The 21,687-nt window shown below is 35.5% G+C and overlaps 1 protein-coding gene across 1 annotated transcript in view; it reads right to left on the reverse strand.

Annotated features, from left to right (window-relative positions):
• LOC149801550 (mitochondrial import inner membrane translocase subunit TIM44-like) overlaps positions 1-21,247 on the reverse strand; it is a 76,920-nt gene extending 55,673 nt beyond the window's left edge. Inside the window, exons 1-3 of the mRNA XM_089955752.1 lie at positions 21,174-21,247; positions 13,426-13,539; positions 796-885 (exon numbers count right to left, since the gene is read on the reverse strand). Coding sequence (XP_089811878.1) covers positions 796-885; positions 13,426-13,539; positions 21,174-21,230 — 261 coding nt within the window. The 5' untranslated portion in view covers positions 21,231-21,247. The remainder of the gene's footprint in view (positions 1-795; positions 886-13,425; positions 13,540-21,173) is intronic.
• Between the last annotated feature and the right edge of the window lie 440 nt (positions 21,248-21,687).

Below are 21,687 nucleotides of genomic sequence, written 5' to 3' on the forward strand. Positions count from 1 at the left end.
AGATGCTGTACTCTTCTAAGTCAGAACATCTCGAGAGTTTCTACATAAACCACACCATATCTTGATAATACAAGTGAAGGATTTCAAACACATCTATCTAATCAACTGAAATCAGAATAAAAGGTCACAAACTTTACATGAAAATCAGTTATTTTAACCTTTTCCAAATTATAACATAAGAAATGCGTACATTGGGTAAAACAAAACTTCAGTTAATTTGCACTATTTGTCCCCAATAGGGTTTCAAAAGTTGCACCACTCTCTTTAATTTTCGCAAGAAACCAGTGATCCACTGTATGTCAGAATCTCTATGTATGGCCATCCACATTTACCTGGGATGACTCTGTGGTATATACACTGCCATAACACCAAGAAATGTCTCTAAAATAGGTAAAACTTAACAATGAAGTATGAGGCAAAAGGCATACACAACTCGAAAAAGCCAATAGTTCAACTAGCCACCAGCAGAAAATGTGAACTCTCAAGTTATACGACAACAAAACAAAATTTCTTTAAGCAAGCATACTCCTAGAATGTTCTCAATTCTAAGCACGTTTTGTTCTAAAAATTACAGAGCCCTGACGTTTTCTGGGGTTGAATATTTAAAAATGTGAACCTTCAAATTCTATAGATTTGGCAAAAAATGAACATCCTCCAGGCAAGTATACTCCAAAATTCTTTTCATTTCTAAGTATGTTTTTGTTCTAAAAATTCCTGATACTTTTGCCTGGGTTTAAATACTTGTATCTTTAAATGAAAAGACTGACAGACAAGAGATAGCAACAAATCGTTCACCTTCATTTCTTTGTTCTTGGCCCATTCTGTCTTTAAATTCTCAATAAACTGTTTCAAGAAATTTCTCTCACCACTAGACATCTGTCGGCACTGAAACATAATTGAAATTCATTTAGTTTAATACTTGTATAAAATAAACTTCTTAGTAAATTATGTTCTCTACCCAGACAAAACCGCAGTATTTTCTCTAGACTGTAAAGATATTCATATGAAGATAGGTATCCTGTAGATCTATGTGAGATCTATTAATAAATCCCCATTCATCTAACCTAAAGCCATCTTTGAATGGGGCAGAAGAAACTTTTTCATTGGAAAGATAAATAGTGAGTTGAAACTTTCCCCCTTTTTAACCAGGAAAATCATGAACTGTTTCTCAATTTCTCTACTGTACACATCCTTACAAGACTGTATACCCCTTGACTCAGAAACCTCAATTGAGACAGGTTTAAACCAAATGGAGGGCCCCAGAAAATGTCAATAACCTTCCTTTCTTGTGGAAAGGACACATCATTCATGCGGTCTGTCCAAGCCACTGAAAAGGGTTCAGTCTAGTACCTACTGTGACATAAGGAATTGGCAGATTAGGCAGAAAAGGCTTCAACTTAACAGGACCAACATTCTCCCTCAACAGACTTCCTCCCCTGCTCACCCTCACCCCTCCTCTTTGCGAAAGACAAGGAAGAGAATTTTAAATTGAGTTTTAAACTGGGTCTGATGGTACCCTATCCAACCATCACAGGAGCTGACAACTTCCTGTGAAGTGTTAGTGATCTCTCCTTTGTGGAGCTGGTGATTTCTGTACTCCAGAAAAAGCCATGAACCTTCCCAACATTATGAAGTGACCTAGATCCCTCCTGGGAATGGGGGGGGGGAGAGTCTTCGCGTGATAAAGATGAGGAAGCAGGTGCTTTCCTATTGCCCCTACTGGCAAGATAACTGTTTGCACACTCTGAAAGACCAAAGGCAACAAACAAGACATACGGCCATGCTAAACAAAGTGTACATCAACCAGGTGGGGTGCAAGTCCCATGAAACCCTATTAATGACTGTATATACGTATACCTTGAGACAAATTATTGGCTGAAGGAGATTTTTTTTAAAACACTGACAGGAACATGAATCAGGTAGGTACCCTAATGATGGTTGCTTAGAGGGGACAGAAAAGAAATAAAACTTAACAATCGGGGTACTAAAATCTTCAATTTGTGGGGAAAGGACATGCATGACCAAAACTCTCACAAGTAAAGGTCTTCAGTGAAAATATCAATTATAATACCAAAAAATACATGATTAATACCTATCTCAAAAGACTGCTTGGATGATGAAAAAGATAGAGAACCTTGAAACACATTAATTCCAAGGAAATGAAGGATGATAGTCTGAATAAATGAAGTTGACAAAGGTATGAGACTGATCATGTTCAGAGGAGGCAATATTCACCTTGAACTGAGGACTAATGCTAGGAAATGACATGGCAATTCAACATATTACTGCTATTAAAATGCAACATTCTTTTGCGACAAGGGCTTTGTGCTTATGCATACAATCTCGAGTCTGAAGATTCTACAACAAACAGTTTAACAAATAAACTTAAAATACAAAATTTAATCAAAGTCAATAAAGAATGAAATATGTGATCACAATGACATACTTCTGTGATACAGCTGTAGTAATCAAAGCATACAACTGGGGTCCCCGAGTGGCTGAGTGGTCTAAAGCACTCACTGTTACCGGATCATAGCCATCTCACCCCTGTCTGCATGGGTCCAAGTCTCAGGTTTGGCTAATGTGGGTATGTGAGAAAGCTTGCCAGAAGCTTCTCATGGGTCAGTGGTTCTTTCAGGGGTTTTCCCAGGTTCTTCCTCCACCCTTTATACTGGCCGCCATGTATAGCCAATCTTGTGCTGAAAAATGACAACAACAACAAAGCACACAATCACTTACATCATTCAAGCATGAAAAAAGCATAACATCTTTAAAAAAATGCAACCAAAGTCAGTGAAACCTTACATATAGGTCACACTGACCTATTTTTGTTACAAGGGAGTATTATTCATCAAGATGCATCCCATCAACAAGTTTCATGATTCTAGTGTTTATAGTGTACAAAACAATCTGAACTAAATGCAAAAACTGAACAAACATTGTACAACTATGGCGCAGTGGTTACCATGTTACTCACGATGGAAAGGGTATGGGTTCAAATCCTACCATCAGACCTGCATGGGTCAGCTACTATGGTGTGTCCTTGGGCAAGGCACTTTACTCCTATTGCCCCCTAAACACTAAAAAACCTACTGTTGATGTACGGTAAAGCACCAAACCAGAGTTAGCTCACAACAGCAATCCATTCTAAACTGTTCATTATCACCTAGGAAAAATCGTTTCATTCAGAATAGAGGACATATGTATCTGATTTCATATTTTCACACTTTGATTCCAGTGTAGTATATTTACAGCAATACTGCCTGCATCCGTTTCATTTTATTGGCATCGACAGTTGGCTTCATTGTTTGAAGTTTGTCAAGATGGATTATGAGTGATCAGAATTGTTGTGCTTCGGTAATTAAAGTTGTTATGCATCATATTATAATGCCAAAACACCAAAATCTAAGCAACAGAAATATCATGAAATTCAATAATTGATGGAAATGTGAATTTCAAAGGTTTCTGAGACAGTACCAATCTGTAGCATTTCTGCCAGGCATTTAACAATCTGAATCTACCCACAAGCAGGAAACAATTTAAAATTCTTGGTGGGATCAGCAGCGTTGTAGTAACATTGCCACATTCCAATGCAGACAATGAAAGGACATTTCTATTCTGTGGAAAATTCAGACTGACTCCAGGGGAAACCTGGATCCAGTAACTGATCATCTCCCAAGTTTTAATATCATCAATGATGAGGACTGACACCAATATATTTAGGGTTTTCAACAGACACGTACCCTCGGATTTTGATGCATGAAATTTAACAATAACCCATTTTTTATGTGCGGAAACGTTTACTTGTACGTCTTTTTGACGCATGTAGATTTGGGCTGGAATATCAATCTTACTTACCCTTGATTCGCTTCCAGCTTAGTTTCTTACTAAGAGTAGCTGTCTATAACAAATTTACTGTAGAAGGCACTGACTGATATTTACTTGACAATAGTTTAGACCTTGGCAGCCAATAATACTGCACCAATGGAAGATATACATGAATTGGGCGGAGCTAACAGTTCACTGAAGTCAGGCTTAGATTCAACTGAATTAGGTTGGATTGTTTTGAGATTACGTTTGAAGTTTATGATAAAGGAAGAGGAAACAATCATCACATGAATGGACTGCTTTTGATCAAATATTAGCACTGGTATGTTTGGACATCAAATTATAATCAACTGGTCAGAAGTGGAGCATATCATTATGGTGGCTTGTGAAGCCGGTTGTCAATAGAAGTGGACCAAGTTAATTGTTTTATTGGCAATTTGCTTCGTTTAGTGGGATGTTTAAAAGTTCTGAGTCATTTATGACTTCACTAGATTCATTTATGATAAAATATCAGCAATTGTTTAAAATCACAGTGGCATAAAGAAGTATATTTTCTTTTGATTCTGTATCGGAAACGACCTGCCAGTGATGAATTTTCTAATCCTGAGACTCTAACAGAAAGACAATGTCATCTCTGATAAGAAGAAGAGTCAATCTCCGAAATTTGTTAGAAAATTTAAGGACAGTGGAAAATTGAACTGTCAATTCTGTGATGTACATCCGCGATATCTGAATAATATATCACCTTCATAGTTGTATGGGTACATTTTTGCACGAAAAATGATTTGAGCAGTTGATAATAGAGTATGTTCTAACATTGAAAATATAATAAAGTATAAAATAATCCTGTGTTTCATATACAACATATACACACAGTAACATATAGCTAGAAAGATAAACACTTGTACAAAAATGAGATTGTATATTTCTTACAAACTACTGTACAAGTATTTCTCATTATTCAGCATGAGACGAGAAATCTTAAACATCATTTGTTTCCACCAATAATGATGTTGTTGTTGTTGTTGTTGTAGGGTTTAACGCCATTTTTCAGCACACAATAGGCTATACATGGCGTCCAGTATTAATGGTGGAGGAAGAACCCAGGAAAACCCCGGAAAGAACCACCAACCCACGAGAAGCTATTGGCAAGCTTTCCCACATACCCGCATTAGCTGAATCCGAGACTCGAACCCACGCAGACAGAGGTGATCTGTAACGGAGAGCGCTTTAGACCACTCAGGGCCCCTCCAATAATGAAGAATGACAGCTATGGGCTCATGACTGTCCAAAATAATTGACTCTTGAGATTATGGGGGTCAAGGGTCAACTGACTCTTCAGTTTAGAAATCTATTGAGAACCCTGATAATCCCTGCAATGATCTCCAAAGAAATGCTAAAACCACTTGAGGTATATGGAAGGAGATTATAAAAGGCAACAAGTTAATGTGAAAGGACCAATTTGATGAGATCATGTGCAAATTTTAATATTTAAAAAATGTTAATTTGTTCAATAGCTGTAATTTTTCTCTATTTGCATGCTAAAAATCAGGTTGATGAAAATCCTTCCCTTTTTAAGGTCAAAACTCCTGAACCAATTTTAGAAAGTCTCGTAATCTATTTTGACCTTACCAGCCTTCATTGCCACATGTATGGATTACAAGCAGTATGAAAATAGTTGATGAACTACTGCATGCATCGAAAACAATTGTGTGTAACTGATGCATTTTCAAGTTCAGGTTCTGGTGTCAAATCAGTACTCAGTGCCAAAATAGTTTTCTATGCTACACTTCAGCAAGAATATGTGTAACACTGTTCCCTCAAATTTTAATTCCATTTCATTTAAAGCAATATTTCTGTTCATTTTCTTAAACTCCTATTTTCATCTTTCAAAAGAAATTTTTTAGTTTCACAATTAAGGTCACATGACAACGTATTCATAGCAATTACAGAAAATAACCATGCCACATAAAATTGGAAATTATGGCTTGCAAATTTAAGAGATTCAAATAATGCACACCAAAAAAACTGGGTGTAAACACTTTGACTTTAAGAAGTTATTAATCCTCTTATTAAGTTTAATTTTTTGAAAATCATATGGTTGTTGATCAATGGACTGAACCACTTCTGAACTAGTCAGCTTTCTGGAATTTAACACAAATTGATCATTTTTATTCATCAAGGACAAGACAGCATAATTATAGTTCACCAATTGTTATGACTACAGTATATGGTATTAAGCTAAGTTAAAACAGAAGCAAATCAAAAAGAAATTGTAAAACATAAATAATTTAATTATCAAAGTTGTAAAATGAAAATTTAACAAAAACTTATTATAATATGAACTGAATCCAAAATAATCCTAAAAATGTTCCACTTAAATCCAAAAGTCCTGATGTATCAAAATGGTACTGTCCAGAACTCCTGTGAACAAATTCACAATAGTCCCAGAATGTGTATTATGTAATTCCAATGAATAATCCAAACAAATGTCTCCTCTCAAATTATCTAAACATTGCACTAAAAGATGTTACAACAAAACATAGGAAATAAGAATGAAAAATAAATTGTACTTTAACTACTTATATACAGGCATTAAGTCCTAAAACATTTTTCCACTACTCGTTACATGACATTTTGCAAATATCCCAAGACCCATCCAATGGAAAATAACGTAATTCTTCTAAGAAACCACCTGACCCACCTATCCAATGGGAAACAACCCCAAAATAGTAAACAGGTTTATTATTAATATTATTATTATTGATCATAAACATCTGTTTATAGATCCTGTGCAATCTACAGGCACAATTAATATCTTAAAATAAAATTTATACCCATGCACAAAAATTAGCTATCGAATATCTTGATTATTGATGATCACTACAATAGACAGACACAAACAAACTTACACAAAATATAGATCAAGTCATGTACCAAAAGCTAAAAAAATATAGATATACACAACACAATGATATATAAAGAACAGAAATAGCAGTGTTGACTATTCATGTCTTTGATGCTTCACTTGGTAAACATAGCCTCAACTGAACATTAATAATTCACCTATGTCTTTTTGGGAAGTTCAGAATAAATGTGCTAAGTTTCCCTGAAGGAGTTTTTCAGGAAAATAAAGAGATCAATATAGTAGTCAAAGAGATCAATATAGTAGTGTTTCTTTCACTCTTTAGTTTTATAAGCCCTATGGCAACTAACATAAAATATTGGAGAGGTCCGATCTGATCTAGAATTGGGGATGGCATTGGGCCTGAGGTATCATGTAGTTATTTCCAAATGGTTTGAGATGTTGTTGTTGTAGGGTTTAACGCAATTTTTCAGCGCAAGATACGCTATACATGGCAGCCAGTATAAGTGGTGGAGAAAGAACCCTGGAAAACCCCAGGAAGAACCACCGGCCCATGAGAAGCTACTGGCAGGCTTTCTCACGTACCCACATCAGCCGAGCCTAAGACTCTAACCCACGCAGACAGAGGTGAGATGGTAGTGACCTGCACCGGTGAGCGCTTTAGTCCACTCGGCCACCCGGGGCCCCTGGTTTGAGATGAAATATTATATACAACATGCTGTATTCACATACTGCAACTGAATAAGCAGATTACCAAAATTTTCTTTTGATAATTCTCTCCTTTATAATTTATATATTGGTGGTTTATGACATTAAAATGCATGCCAGCTAACTCAATAACATTGAGGGTTTGCCTTCTGGTTCAAAGTATTCCCTTGAGTCTAGTACCATTTACTATCTGAAGCAACTGCAGCATCACCAAGAAAGCCAACTGTAGCATGGATAGCAACCATTTGTTCCAGCTGATCTAAAGGTAAGTGGTGGTAAATACAAGTTAGTAATCCTACTGCTTCTAAAGTTTCCTACCCCCTTAATCTCTAACAATTATAAATGCCACCCAAAACAACTTTTTTATTTCTACCCCTTAAATTCATCTCTAGCAATTATATATGCCACCCAAACACCATGTTTTTATTTCTAGTCCCTTAAAAACCATCTCAAGAAGATACACACGCCACCCAAAGTATACATTTTTATTCCAACCCCCTTAAAGACAATCTATAGCAATTATTTATGCCACCCAAAATACAAACTGTTCAACAGAATTCTGCTTTTAAAACACATCCCAATCCTTCTGTTTTCACTTCCATCCCAAAATCTGATACTTCTGGGTAAGTCACTGAGCGTAAGGACTTCCTCAGAAACCAGTGTCAGATGACTATGTGCTTATGTTTTTTCATGCCCAGCAAATATATTGTTATTGGGCAGGGATCTCTAGGGTTTCATGCTCTGATCTAGGGGTTAAGTAGTGACGAGTTAAAATGGATCCATGACAGGTAGCATTTGCAGGTATAAGACAAACATTTTTATGCCCACCAAGTGCATATATACATGGTTATAGCGTCAAGAGCTGGATAATTTTGAAGTTAGAACCATGAGGCTACATCCTTAGACAGTGTTCCCCTTTATCTTCATTTGGACATCAGAGACGCCCAAATTTTTTAATCTGACACCCAGTTTTCACACTGAGGGGATTATCTATCAATCTTGCACCCCTAGGGGATACATTGTTAGAGGTAAGAATGGACCTTGACGTCAATGTCAGCAGCATCCACAAATTTTGTCGTCCATACTCAGTAAATGTATACAGTAAAATATCAATTATCTAGAACCTTTTCATCTTCGCTAGCCAAGGTTCAATTAACCCTTTCTACACCTTGGTGGATTGAAAAGCTATATCAGTGTTTTGTCCTAGCAACATCTATTGGATTTCATGTGTTGCCTCCCTTAGTATGCAATTCCAACTAACTACTAGTGTGATGCATTGTACATTGGCTGAAAACAGTGGTGGCAACTGACGTAAAAAAATTACTTTGTAAGTTTAACATTGAAAGTATGACTATGTACCAGATGGAAGCCACTACAGGTCTATTTGGGTGAAAGGTATTTGTGCAAACATCAACCGGTATTGGAAAACTTAATCTTGACTGGATGTGGTGGCTTGAATGAAATTCACAGACCCGAAGCACAGAAATATCTACTCAATATTCCAAGGTGTAGATAGAGTTATCGAAAAACCTTGGCTAGCGAAAATGGAACCTTTTGGAAAACAGATTTTTTCCTGAAGACTGGTCATCCAGATGATGGAAATTTGGTTAAAGAACAGTGAAAGGAAATACAATTATCTGGATTGAAAAGGGTTTAATAGTTACATGTTTTAAGTAAGAGTTAAAGTTTTGTACATATCTGATTTTTTCCAGCAAAAAAGTAAAAACAATAAAAGTTATTATTAAGATACTTTATTTAAATACTTCACACAAACTCATTCTATGCATGATGTAATGAAAACATACATGTGATTAATGGTGATTTTGTGTGGTCTAGTGAACAGTGTTGAATGGCACTGACTTATGTAAATTCAGCTGTATTGGATTCTATTCATACTTTTTCCGGTAGTTGTCATCTTTTATCACCTGTCAAGAAAGCACTGTTTCCTGATCAAGAGTTAATTATGTAGGCTTTGATTACAGACGGAATCTTATATACCGTTATTAGTCTTTAGCCATGCTAAAGTAGTTTAGGATTTCTTTGTGACAAATTATATATTGTCATTACAGCGCTAACTTTGTGACAATCTTATTTAAGTTGCTCTCTCTCTATGTCATTCTCTCCCACCCTCTCTCCTAAATACGCACACTTGTACTTTAGAAAGAAAATTTAGATTTTCATAAAACCAATTCTAACTGCAGAATCATGACCAGCAAATTAATTTCAATTATAGATATATGTACATGGTAACAAGTAAAAATTTAAGTGTACTTAGTCTGTGTCCAGATAACTGATGTTACAATTTTATGATCTTAAAATAAGTAACAGAAAGAAGCAAAATCAACAGGTTTTGTAAAATCTATATCCCTAGAACATAAAGTGAAAATTTGAAAAGGAACTTATAGTATTGTGAAATAAATCCCAACTAATCCTAAAAGTTCTATCCCAAGTCCATAAATATAGAATGTTCCAAACGAATTCCAATTTTTAAGGTGCTGATGTAACTATAGTCTTGAATAGGATGATAATAATAATAATAATAAGGACTTTGTATAGCGCCTAATCTTTAGAAGCTCTAAGCGCTTTACAACATTAGACAACACCTATAAGATAAAAAACATATAATGATATGATTACAAAAACAAACACCATGAAATTAGAAAACATTAAAAAAACATGCTGAGAATATTTAAGGTAGGAAACATTATTAGGTCTTTAAGTTTGTTCTTGCAGTCGAAATAAGTGAGTTTTGAGAGCCCTCTTGAATGTGATCACTGTGTCTTTATGTCTAAGTTCAGTGGGCAATTCATTCCACGTTGCTGGGCCCTGGTATGCAAAAGAACGCTGTCCATATGACTTTGTTTTCATAGTGGGAATAATGAGTATACGATTGTCAGAAGAGGAGCATAAGTATCTTGCTGGTGTGTACACATGGGTGAGGTCGGATAGGTATGTTGGACTAGAGTCCAACAGTGAAACGTAGCACAGAGAACAAATTTTGTGTTTGATTCTGGATCGAATGGATAGCCAGTGTACGGTATACAGCAGCGGGGAGGTGTGCTCTGATCGGGGTACTCTAAGTATGATCCGAGCAGCTGTGTTTTGAACTTTTTGAAGTTTCTGGAGCAGATATTGAGATGAACCAGACAGAACTGAGTTACAATAGTCCAGTCTTGAAAGTACTAATGAACACACAAGTGTTTTAGTGGCATCAACTGAAAGATATTTGCGAATGGAGCTGATGCATCTCAGCTCAAGATATGCAGCCTTGCATATGTTCATGTCATGTTGGTGCAATGTGAGAGTACTGTCCAGAGTAACACCTAGGTTTCGTACTGACTGTGTGAATTTAATGTTGGTGTTGCTGATATTTATTGTTTGAGGTAAAGGATGTAAATGAGAAAGTCTCTGTATTGTGATCAGAATGGCCTCAGTTTTATCATCATTCATCTGCAGCTTGTTACATGTCACCCATGATTTCACATCAGAAATGCACCTCTCTACACCTTGGATGGTAGCATCAACTTAAGCTGGGTGGCTAGATTTGTATATTTGGGTGTCATCAGCATACAATTGGTGAGACACTGGATGATGATCTATGACACTTGAGAGCGACTGAGTGTACAGAATGAAGAGAACAGGTCCAAGAACAGACCCCTGTGAACACCACAACATAGATCAACTGGGCTGGAGTGTATTCCATTTACAGATACAATTTGTGTCCTGCTGACCAAGTAGGACTTGAACCACAGTAAGACTGTATCATGAATGCCAAATACATGCTGGAGACGGTGAATTAATATATCATGGTCTATTGTGTCAAATGCTGCAGACAAATCAAGGAGGGTGAGGACTGTAATCGTTCCGCTATCCAATGCAGAGAGAATGTCATTAACTACTTTTAGAAGAGTAGTTTCAGTACTGTGGCAAGGGCGATATGCAGATTGTACATTGCTAAAAAGACTCTTTGAATTCAGATGAGATACAAGCTGGGATAGAACAACCTTTTCTAAGATTTTTTATATTAATGGGAGATTAGAAACTGGGTGGTAGTTCTTTAAATCATTATGGTCTAGTGTTGGTTTCTTCAGCAGAGGCTGTACAATGGCAGTTTTGAAAAATGATGGGAATTCCCCAGATGAGAGAGAGGTGTTAATAACATCAGTTAGTGAAGGCATTACTGGATCTAAGCACTTAAGCAGCAGTGATGTTGGAATTGGATCAAGTGCACATGACTTTGGTGCACTCTATCACGATTGTACGTATGAAATCCATAGAGACAGATTCAAATGCTGCTAATGGTTGCTGTTCAAATTCTGTATCCCAACTGTGTGGTGACGACGAGTCAATTGAAATTGTGGTGTCAAGTTTATCTCTGATGGTTTGTACTTTGTCATGGAAGAAATCTGCAAACATGTCCGGAAGGTCGACTGGAGAGAAGGTAGTTGGAAGTGGTGTAGATTTGTTCCTTGACATTAGCTTGTTAGTAATCTCAAAGAGTTCTTTGCAGCTGGAACTTTCCATAATCTTAGTAGTGTAGTGGGCTGATTTCACTGCATGGACTATATCTGTGACATTCTTCTTAGCGGCTTCATAGATTTGCTTATGAATAGCGAGTCTGGTGGAAAGCCAAAGCCTCTCAGCCAGTCTCTTTTTGCAGTGCGAAGCTGGCCCCTAACACTGTTATACCATGGAGAACATTTCTGAATTGATACTCTGCACTTGGTAGCTGGTGAATGTTTGTCAAGCAATGAACGCAGGCAGTTATCAAGTTGTTCTGTGGTAGGAGGTAAGCAAGTTGTTAAGATAGCTTGAATGTCCTGCATTAGTTTGGTTCTATTTATCAATAGTCATGATGTATCACAATGATATAATCCAGAATGTATTTTGATGAATTCACAGTAATCCCAAAATAGTGTTTTAGTCCAAACAGAGAATGAGCACTTCATAATTCCACTGAATAATTTAAATAAATGATTAATCTCAAATTATATCTAAATACAATTGTCAAAATCTGCATCCATGTCACTACCATCACATGCCTCTTTCATTGCTGTTGTAGGATTTAACACCATTTTCAGCACACACAATATGCTATACATAGTGGCCACTATAAATGGTAGAGGAAAACCTTGGGAGATTCCTGGAATGAACTACTGACCCACGGGAAGCTACTGGCAGCCTCTTGGGCAATGTCCACCATTTTGATCTCTGCATGGTAGAACTTCATTTTGAATCAAATATTCACAGGTTTTTGGTCATTTTAAACTCATGAAGACTCCATGACATAGCACTTGTGTACCTTCTACCTTATTTATACCTAAAACAAGGGTTTATTATAGTTAAATGCACAAATCTGTTGAAAGGTAGACTGAATGTAGTGAACATACAACTGATATCTAATTCCAAATGAAAAGGTAAAGCATGGAATCATATCCTATATGAAATGGGTTAACCCAGGGGTGGGCAAACTATGGCCCACGGGTTTTCATGCGGCCAAGGAACAAGTCAGCATTCGCACTGACTCTGTTTATCAAATAAATGTGATTCTTTTGAAGTTTAAGTTTTCAAATATTAACAACATATTAACAACTGAAAATTAATTAGATGTTATTTAGAAAAACCTTTTGTTTTTGCTATTTCAAATATTAATTATTTTACTTAATGAACTATGCGGCCCACGACAAGGTGTAAATTTGTGTATGCAGCACTTGCACTGGAAAGTTTGCCCACCTCTGAGTTAACCCTTGGCTCACATACCACATGACATGTGAGACATATAGTTCAGTCTTGATACAGCCTACAGCCAAAGGTCTATCATTTACGCAAGATTTTTTTCATGTGTCTGTCATTAAGAGTAAAGGAATTTAAGGACATTTCATACTTACAGCCCTATATATGTCTGCAAGAATGAATCACAATATCCCTGTAAGTGCTAAGATAAAAACTGTTCAAGTATTGTAAAAATAACATTTTAAACAAAAATGAAAGATGCAACAATAAGCAATATCACAATTATGTACCTGTACTAACTGTCCACCAATCTGAAAATTATGGTGTAGGATGGGAGATTCCATCTGTTTGTTTGGCATACTGGAGTAATTGGATTTGATACATGCTGACTGGCCTAATAAAACCTGCAATGAAAACCCAAACTGTTTTACAAATCATCCTTTATGAAGTGCTATCTGGACTGCTAAATCTTATGATCTTGGATAAAAGACATGTGCCCAACTGTTCCAGTCAACAATATTAATGAGATAATGTTAAAATGTTTTTGGGCAGATTTTTTGTTACATAAGATGAAATGGTGGTTTTCAAACAATTTTAATTTTATACATAATGATTCTATTCAGTGAAATCTGTCATGAAGGACCACTGCTACAACATCACCAGTTTTTAGAGACCAAATTCTCAAAGCAGATTGGTTGATTATAGTATTATAACATGTAATGAAAGACAAATAAAAATTTCATCTGATTATTTGACTATTGTTAATATAATACAGAAGAAACTGTTTTGAGAGACCTTGCATTTCTGGCAGAATGGGGGTGTTCTTCAGATAATACTATATTAACATGTCAAATCATCTGATGAAATTCATATTTTTCTTTCAAATATCAATATTAGAAAGACAAGACCAATTTTTTTTTTGTCCACCTTTCAGCCTGCCAGTATGTATGTTGTTGTTGTAATGGGGTTTAACGCCATTTTTCAGCACAAGATAGGCTATACATGGCAGCCAGTATTAATGGTGGAGGAAAACCCGGGAAAGAACCACTAACCCATGAGAAGCTACCGGCATGCTTTCTCACATACCCACATTAGCTCAGCCCGAGACTTGAACCAACACAGACAGAGGTGAGATGGCAGTGATCCGTAACGGTGAGCACTTTAGACCACTTGGCCACTCGGGGGCCCCCAGTATGTATGAATATATGTATGATAGATAGATTTTGAAAGTGCTACCACTGTTTAATTTTATAATGTTTACAGAATTTTAATGATTTAATTTTTATTCTACCTTATTGTACTTCATGTTTACACTAAAAAGCAACAGCAAATCCAGAACTGAAAATGACATATTTTCAAGTAACTTTAATTATGAGTTTTCTTCCAGACACAAATTATTTAACTTTATTTTATATTAACTTTCACAAATATACGCTCTCTAGTATTCCAACTTGAAAAGTGAGATCTATCAGCTTCTAACACTGGTTGTTCACCCAAATTGTATTCCCACACCATAGATGGCTGATGCAAAGCTACTGAAAAAAAAACAATAGCCTAAAGAGCAGAAAACACACAGAGTGACATCAAGAGCAACAAGTACCTCAGTTTACTCCTATAGCTTGTTTTGACACTGGACCCTGTCTATCATATTAAAGAAGAGACATAGTAAGTAATTTCAAACTCTGCTTTCACATTTGACCTTGATCTATGGCTTCTAAGCACATCTGCAAGGGCACTCTGCCAAAAAACACCAACATGAATGGGAATAGCAATTCGAAACTGAGGGTCAGGAGTGAAACTGTTTGGAAACTGGGAAGTGTCCAATCGCATGGCCTGCACTTATCAACTTTTACAAAGACTTCTGTGTACCCATAATAGAAAACAAAAACACCGGACACCGACCAGTGAATGCATTAGAGTACAAATATTCCAAATAATATAAACTCAAATAAATATTGCATATACATAAGGTTCTGGTCAGGAGTGGGCAACTACATACTAGAAAGCTGATGAGCAACACGATAGCTTGTCTAATAAATTAACCCCTAACCCGGCTTACTCATGAATACCATTAAAGGAGCTGAATTTACTGAACTACCAAACACCACAAAATAAGGAAATTGTTTATCTTTTTTTGCTGTGCAATTATCTTCAGTAATGAGTAACGTAAAGGTTAATACAAAAGATAAGTAATATTTATCAAGTAATGATCATGTGTAAATGGTACAGTGAGAAATATAGCAGATAACAGTTAACATAAGTCATTCATGATTATTTTCTACATGCGATTATGGATAGGACTGGTAATAAATTGTCTTAAATTTGTATTACTGCAGGGGTAATCCTACAATGTAGCATGTCAACCCCGATATTTATATTTTTGGGTGGACATTTTAAATAAACAGTACTGTTTAATCTAAACACCACCTGTGGCTGTTACATCCTCATAACAACAATAATGCTCAAGGTGGCTAATCACTGGAGATGAGCGCCTTTTATTTCCAAACACATCTGTTTCACCATTGCAGTATTAACAATTAACACCTCATCAGATATGCATCAAAACCATTTTTGACTGGCCAATTGTTTAGAATTGCTAACCTGATAAACTGCATGGCTAGCTTTAAGGTGCCAAAGGACATTAAAATTGAAAATCACAGATACATACACATATTATGATTAAAAGGTAACTAGCACATTATAATATAAATATTGATGCATATCATCATGGTTGAACCATAAAATGCAATAATAACCTTGATATTGATTAACAAGGATGAAATTACATTCTCGAGATGATATGTTCAAGAATGTGGTAGATATAAACAGTAAACAAAATAGCTTGTACACAGGTAGTATTTTATATATTTTACCCAGACCACCAATGTTAAATAAAATTTCTTGGTCATCGTTGGGTTGGGGTTTTTTTTTACTTGTCTTGCAACCTTTAGTTTTGCCCAAGACAAATTTAAGCTTGTATCCTGATTTCTGGCACATGGATTTGTAAATACCTGATCACATTACAACCAACTGAAATGAATATCAATGGAACTTGAAATGCGTGCAAAAGATATCAAAGTACAGTCTAAGAAAAGCAATTACACTTTATACTGTGGAAGTGTCAATATGAGCTCTCAAGTGTCTGAGATATTCCTTTACTTCCACTGTTGGTTAACTGGGGAAAACACAGCACCATGCCATTTATTTTGGAGTTAAAACATTGACACAAACAACATAGGCCAGATTAAGGTGGTACGAGGCCTAGAGCGATTTCGAAAATATTGGTCCCTGTAATATAAACTGGACTGAGATAGGGGAGTCCTGGAGCAATTGCTCCTGCTGCTCCACCTTTAACACGGCATTAACTGTACCAATTTTATCTACAATGACGTGCAAAAATTGGCTGATCAGGTACATGGATGATGTATCATAAATAGCTTTAATTACATATGCAGCAGTTGTGGAAACAGCCTTCTGTAAATCATGTATATGGCAGCCATGCAAATAGTCTTTCCCATTTAAAGTGCAGTACAGTGAAACATCAAAACACATTGAAAACACCAAATTGCAATTATATTGTATACGCCATAGAGTATGATTAGTTGCATATGTAGAGTTAACGACTTTCATAATTTAATATCAGTTATATAGTAGAGTAGGTGGATTTACAATGACTAAATTAAATGAAAATAAATTAAAACACACATTATTCTGCAAACTTTTACCAATATGCATACTTTATATTAAACTACTTTAAGGTATATATTATGTTTAATGACAACTTTTAATCAACCCATTCCAAATTGATCTCATCAGTTTGAATTCATTGTCATAATATAAATAACAATAATAATATAATTTAATAATATCAACAGAATTTAAAATATAATACTTTTAGGATAATTAGGTACAATGACTACATTTAATGACTCCATTCTTAATTTGATAGGTTGACTTAGAAGTTGCTTCCTGCCAATCATGTCACTTAAGCTTAATCATTTTGTTAAAATTCTTAAACTGCAACTGTTCCCTTAAATGATGTTTTGCACTACATAACATACCTGGGACATAACGAGATTGATGGACCGAATCTACCTGACTTTTTGGTCAGAATCAGTTCTCATTTGTTCTGAATCAGCCTGTACCCACAAGAATGAACTGCATAATTATTCACTTTGTTAAATAAATGTCGTTTTTGGTTGTTTGCTATAATAATTAAACATAAGGCAAAAGAAAAGCTTGTAAAAAAATTTATTCATAAGTAAAACATGAGATTAAAAAAGCAATTAACTCACTACTGTTTTTAAGATAACTTCCAGCTTGTTATTAATTTGATTTCCAATTTATGCCAGTAAAATTTACTGTTGCGTCACTTTTTCGCCAGTAACGAAAGTACACATATCTATAACTATACAAATTTATCAAAGTAATATATTCTATATACACACCCAATCATACACTGTAAAATAAAATATAATTCAAGTATGTTCCAGTGTTTCAATACACCTCAGCAGGCATGTGAAAATTCTCTGCCTTCAAATACTATGTGTGGATCAATAACGGATGCAACTTGTTCCGCCCTGAAAAAAACAGCTTCACTTTCATGTCCACACTGACTGGCCATTCAGGGATGTTCTATTACGCCATTTCTTATGTTTATTTTCATTGCTTCTTTAAAATAAACATCCAATATAAACTCTTGATACATTAAATTCATAATGCAGTCACACTAAGTTCCAAAAACATGCTGGAATTCAGGATTATAATTGTTATGAAAATTTCAGAAACTTGAATTCCATGGTAGTAGCTTCTGCACTGATTTAATATTATCATAGTTTTGAAGCTCAATCAATAAACAATATAAACCTTCAAGGCTTTTAAGTGTAATGGCCATACAATGTTTAAACTTCCTTTGATTTAAATTGAGGGCTCGTTTATGCACAAACTGGAGGCTGATATTTTAAAGATGGCAACTGCCTAAGAATTTTTTTTGTTTTGGACACTGACTTTACAAGTTTCTGCATCTAATGCTTCTGAACGACATTTGATTGGTTATTATTTTGAAGGAAAGGTTAAATAGTCTAAATTCTTTTCAGTAGGGCATGTTCATAATTACTCACTTTTCTGCTGATTTTAGGGTGTCGTGTCAGAAAGGACCAATACGGAAAGGGACCGGTCCAGAAAAAACGAGAACAGATCAGAAAGGACTTTTACGGAAAAAGACCATTATAAAAGATTCAGTAATATTAATAATAATTATTATGATTATGATTATTGTCACAATTTCAAAATGTTTTCATCCTTGTTTTTAAATAAGCCATTAATCACTTTTCTTTTTTTTCTTATACTTGGAATAGCAACCTGCAGTTTATACTGAGAGTATTTTCAAAGCCATATTAGCAACAGGTGGACAATGTCATTTGCCCTATATTTTTCCAATGATTATCGTGTTTTCTTTCTCGAATTAATGACAACTTTTCTGTAATACCCGTGTCTATTCACTTCTGATAAGAAGTTCTTATCACTTACATTTCTATTGCTAAATCATTAAGTGTCAAGAATTAAACATGGGTCAGTAAGGATTAATGCCAAGACTCAAATGAACTACAGATAGCAAGCAGCAGACCTGTTCAGATTATACAGATTGCAGTACTGGTATCAGGAAAGAGCATCCACATTTTACCTTTCACACTTCCTTTACCCGTTTTCTGTCTCAGAAATATTTATTATGTCAGGAAACTTTGATAATCACAATTGAGACATGAACACAAGTCACTGCAATCACAACTCTTTCCCATGCCTCCAGTCTCAACAGAGCTTGATGTGTCATAATATTTTAAAAGTTTTTGTAGTGATTACTGAGATACTCCTGATTGAACTACCCCAGCTGATTACATGTAAATTTCATATATCAGAATCAGTTTAAAACCAGTATCGCCAGTGCCATCTTTGTTTAAAAAGTACTCAACTGTTGATTCTTATTCTTGTAATAGGTAATCAGATTATTCCTATTCTTGTAATAGGTAATCTGATTCTAATAAGCAGTAAAAACATAACACATTTTCTCCATTTGAATCTGTTTTCTTTAGCTTGATTAAATAATGCAGCTGATTCTTATAACCAGTTAACATGATAGCCAGTGTCTGCTGTGTGTGTGTGTGCGTGAAAGAGAGAGTTGTATGAAATACTTGGTACATGTCATTTACTTATTTGTTATCCGTAACTACAAAAGACAAAATAAGCTAAGAATCACAAGTGAGAAAATTATGTCTCTCTCATTTGTATGAGGATTCCCCTCTTTTCTTTTATTTCTGCTCATAACCAACACTGCTCTTTATCTTTCTTTGCCCTTTTCTGTTGATGGTTCTATAAAACCTTTTCTTAGAAAAATCCCTTTGTATCCTTGACTATGATGTCATTCTGTTTCAGATTTTTCATCTCTTACCAGGATCCATCTTCTCATCTACTGTATCAATGAAATCTTTTATAGATTTTCTACTTCCTAAACGTGGCTTGACCTGAACCATCTGAAATTTCTATGTATGTTGTGCATTGTCCGTTCTTCTTTACATACTTCCCTGATCAAAAATTTCATGAAGATTTCATTATTCAACTTCTGCTTGTTCTGGTTCTTTCTTCTCACGTTTTGCTAAATGACATTCTTAGAATAAACTAGCAGTGTTGGAACCACCGAGGGGTGCGGACTGGTTAGTCCTACATGTAAGACCTGACGCTGATATTTATGTTGTGGGCATCAGGGTCTTACAGCCTAACTAACGGCGCTGTGTAGTGTTTTAATATCGACTAACATCGTTACGAAAGTAAAATTTTCAGGAATGTTTCACACAACTGACAACTAAAATAACAACACTTTTCTACAAAGTAAAGTTATAATGTTTTAGTCAGACTTTACTTACTCAGATGCCTTTTCTCTAATAAATTCAAATTCTCACAAAAGAAATGGACCTGTTTTCAAGTTTCTTTGGCCTACATTTCAGTTGGCTGGAAAGTGATGAAAGCCGAGAATGCAGAAATCGGGTTAAGTTGAAATATTTTTTTTTTAACAAAACAAATAAAAAATATATTATGCCTATTGGAACTGTAAGCAACAGTTCGTTTCATTCAAGAAACAGATCCCCAACATGAACCTACTTGAACTTACTTCGGCAAACCTCGACTACCATCGCATTGCAACAAATTTAAATGTATGTCAATGGAAAGTGAAAATGCACCCATTTGCTAGTGTCACATTTTCATTCCACCAGGATAAAGACAGCACAGTAAGTATATTAATTACACATAAATTAGTGGGAAAATGTTGATATAGGCTGCCAAGTGTGTGAGATGTTCCTAAAACTTTGATTACTCATTCTGATGTCAACGACATCAGAACACACTATACAAGGCCGTTATTTGGATAGTAAGACATAGCACCTAAACAAAATCAAAATGTGCTATATCTTACATGTAGGACTACGGACTGGTGTCTTCCCTTGTGTCATACTGTTACAGGTTAGAACCCCCATCTCGTTTCATGGACGGATACTCCAAATTGTCTTTGTAAAGAACCCGTGCTCTGTGCCGACACTAAATGTCGGCGAATTCCAACTTTTCGATAGGGTGTGGACTCTGAATCTACACCCCGCCATAAATGTCCAAGTACCAAAAATAGGGTAGCAAGGGTCAGAGGAAACTCGTACTATGGTTCAATCTACTTCAAAGTTACGTACTTTGTCTCTTTTATATAAAGATAGGTGTTCCGTGTCAGAATGTATCATCGGAACAACCTCAGATTCGTTTGTCACTCGGTATGATTTTTCTTTTTTTTTTTCTTAAGGCTATTGCTTCACGCGCCCCCTCTACATCACGTTTGCATCAGTCAGTCAGTCACCCAAGCACGGATCATGACCTTCCCGGCGATAGGTTTATAAATTCGCTTAAACAAATTGTTATGCATCAAAAGATTTAAATTAATTTGTACAATATTTTATACAAGTTTATATTACATGTTCTGAACAGCAAATAACTTTAAAATAACCTTATTGCGCGGTATTTGTCCTGATAACTTGCTCAGCGATCTATACCACATGGCCATTGTGAAACGCTTCCGGTTGTTATGGACATTCTAGTTCATAGACGGACCTCCGATACAGACTAGTACAAGAATTATAATGTGTGTATGTTTCACGGGATTGTTAATTATAGTTCATAAAATTGGACGAAAAATATGAAATACCAGTGTCTGTACTATAAATATACACAATCAAACTTATTGTTTAAGAAAGAGATCAATTAAAAACGTAATGTATACCTCAAGAAAGCTGTAACTGAGATTCATACGCACAAAATGTAAAGGAAATTAGTTGGTTTGTTGCATAGAATTTACTATTGCGTGGCTTGGTTTGAAGGATATTTTTTTAAAACATTATTTTGCATAAGGTGTCATTCCGTTGTTTGGTATATGACTAAAAGGTTGTATATCTGGTATTACTTACGAAAAACGTTTAAAATCGCCTAAAGAAGAGTATGATGTAAAACAGAAAAGTAATAGG

Source organism: Sinohyriopsis cumingii, chromosome 4 (genome assembly GCF_028554795.1).
Source record: "Sinohyriopsis cumingii isolate HCF-2022 chromosome 4, ASM2855479v2, whole genome shotgun sequence".
NCBI classification, from domain to species: Eukaryota; Metazoa; Mollusca; class Bivalvia; order Unionida; family Unionidae; genus Sinohyriopsis; species Sinohyriopsis cumingii.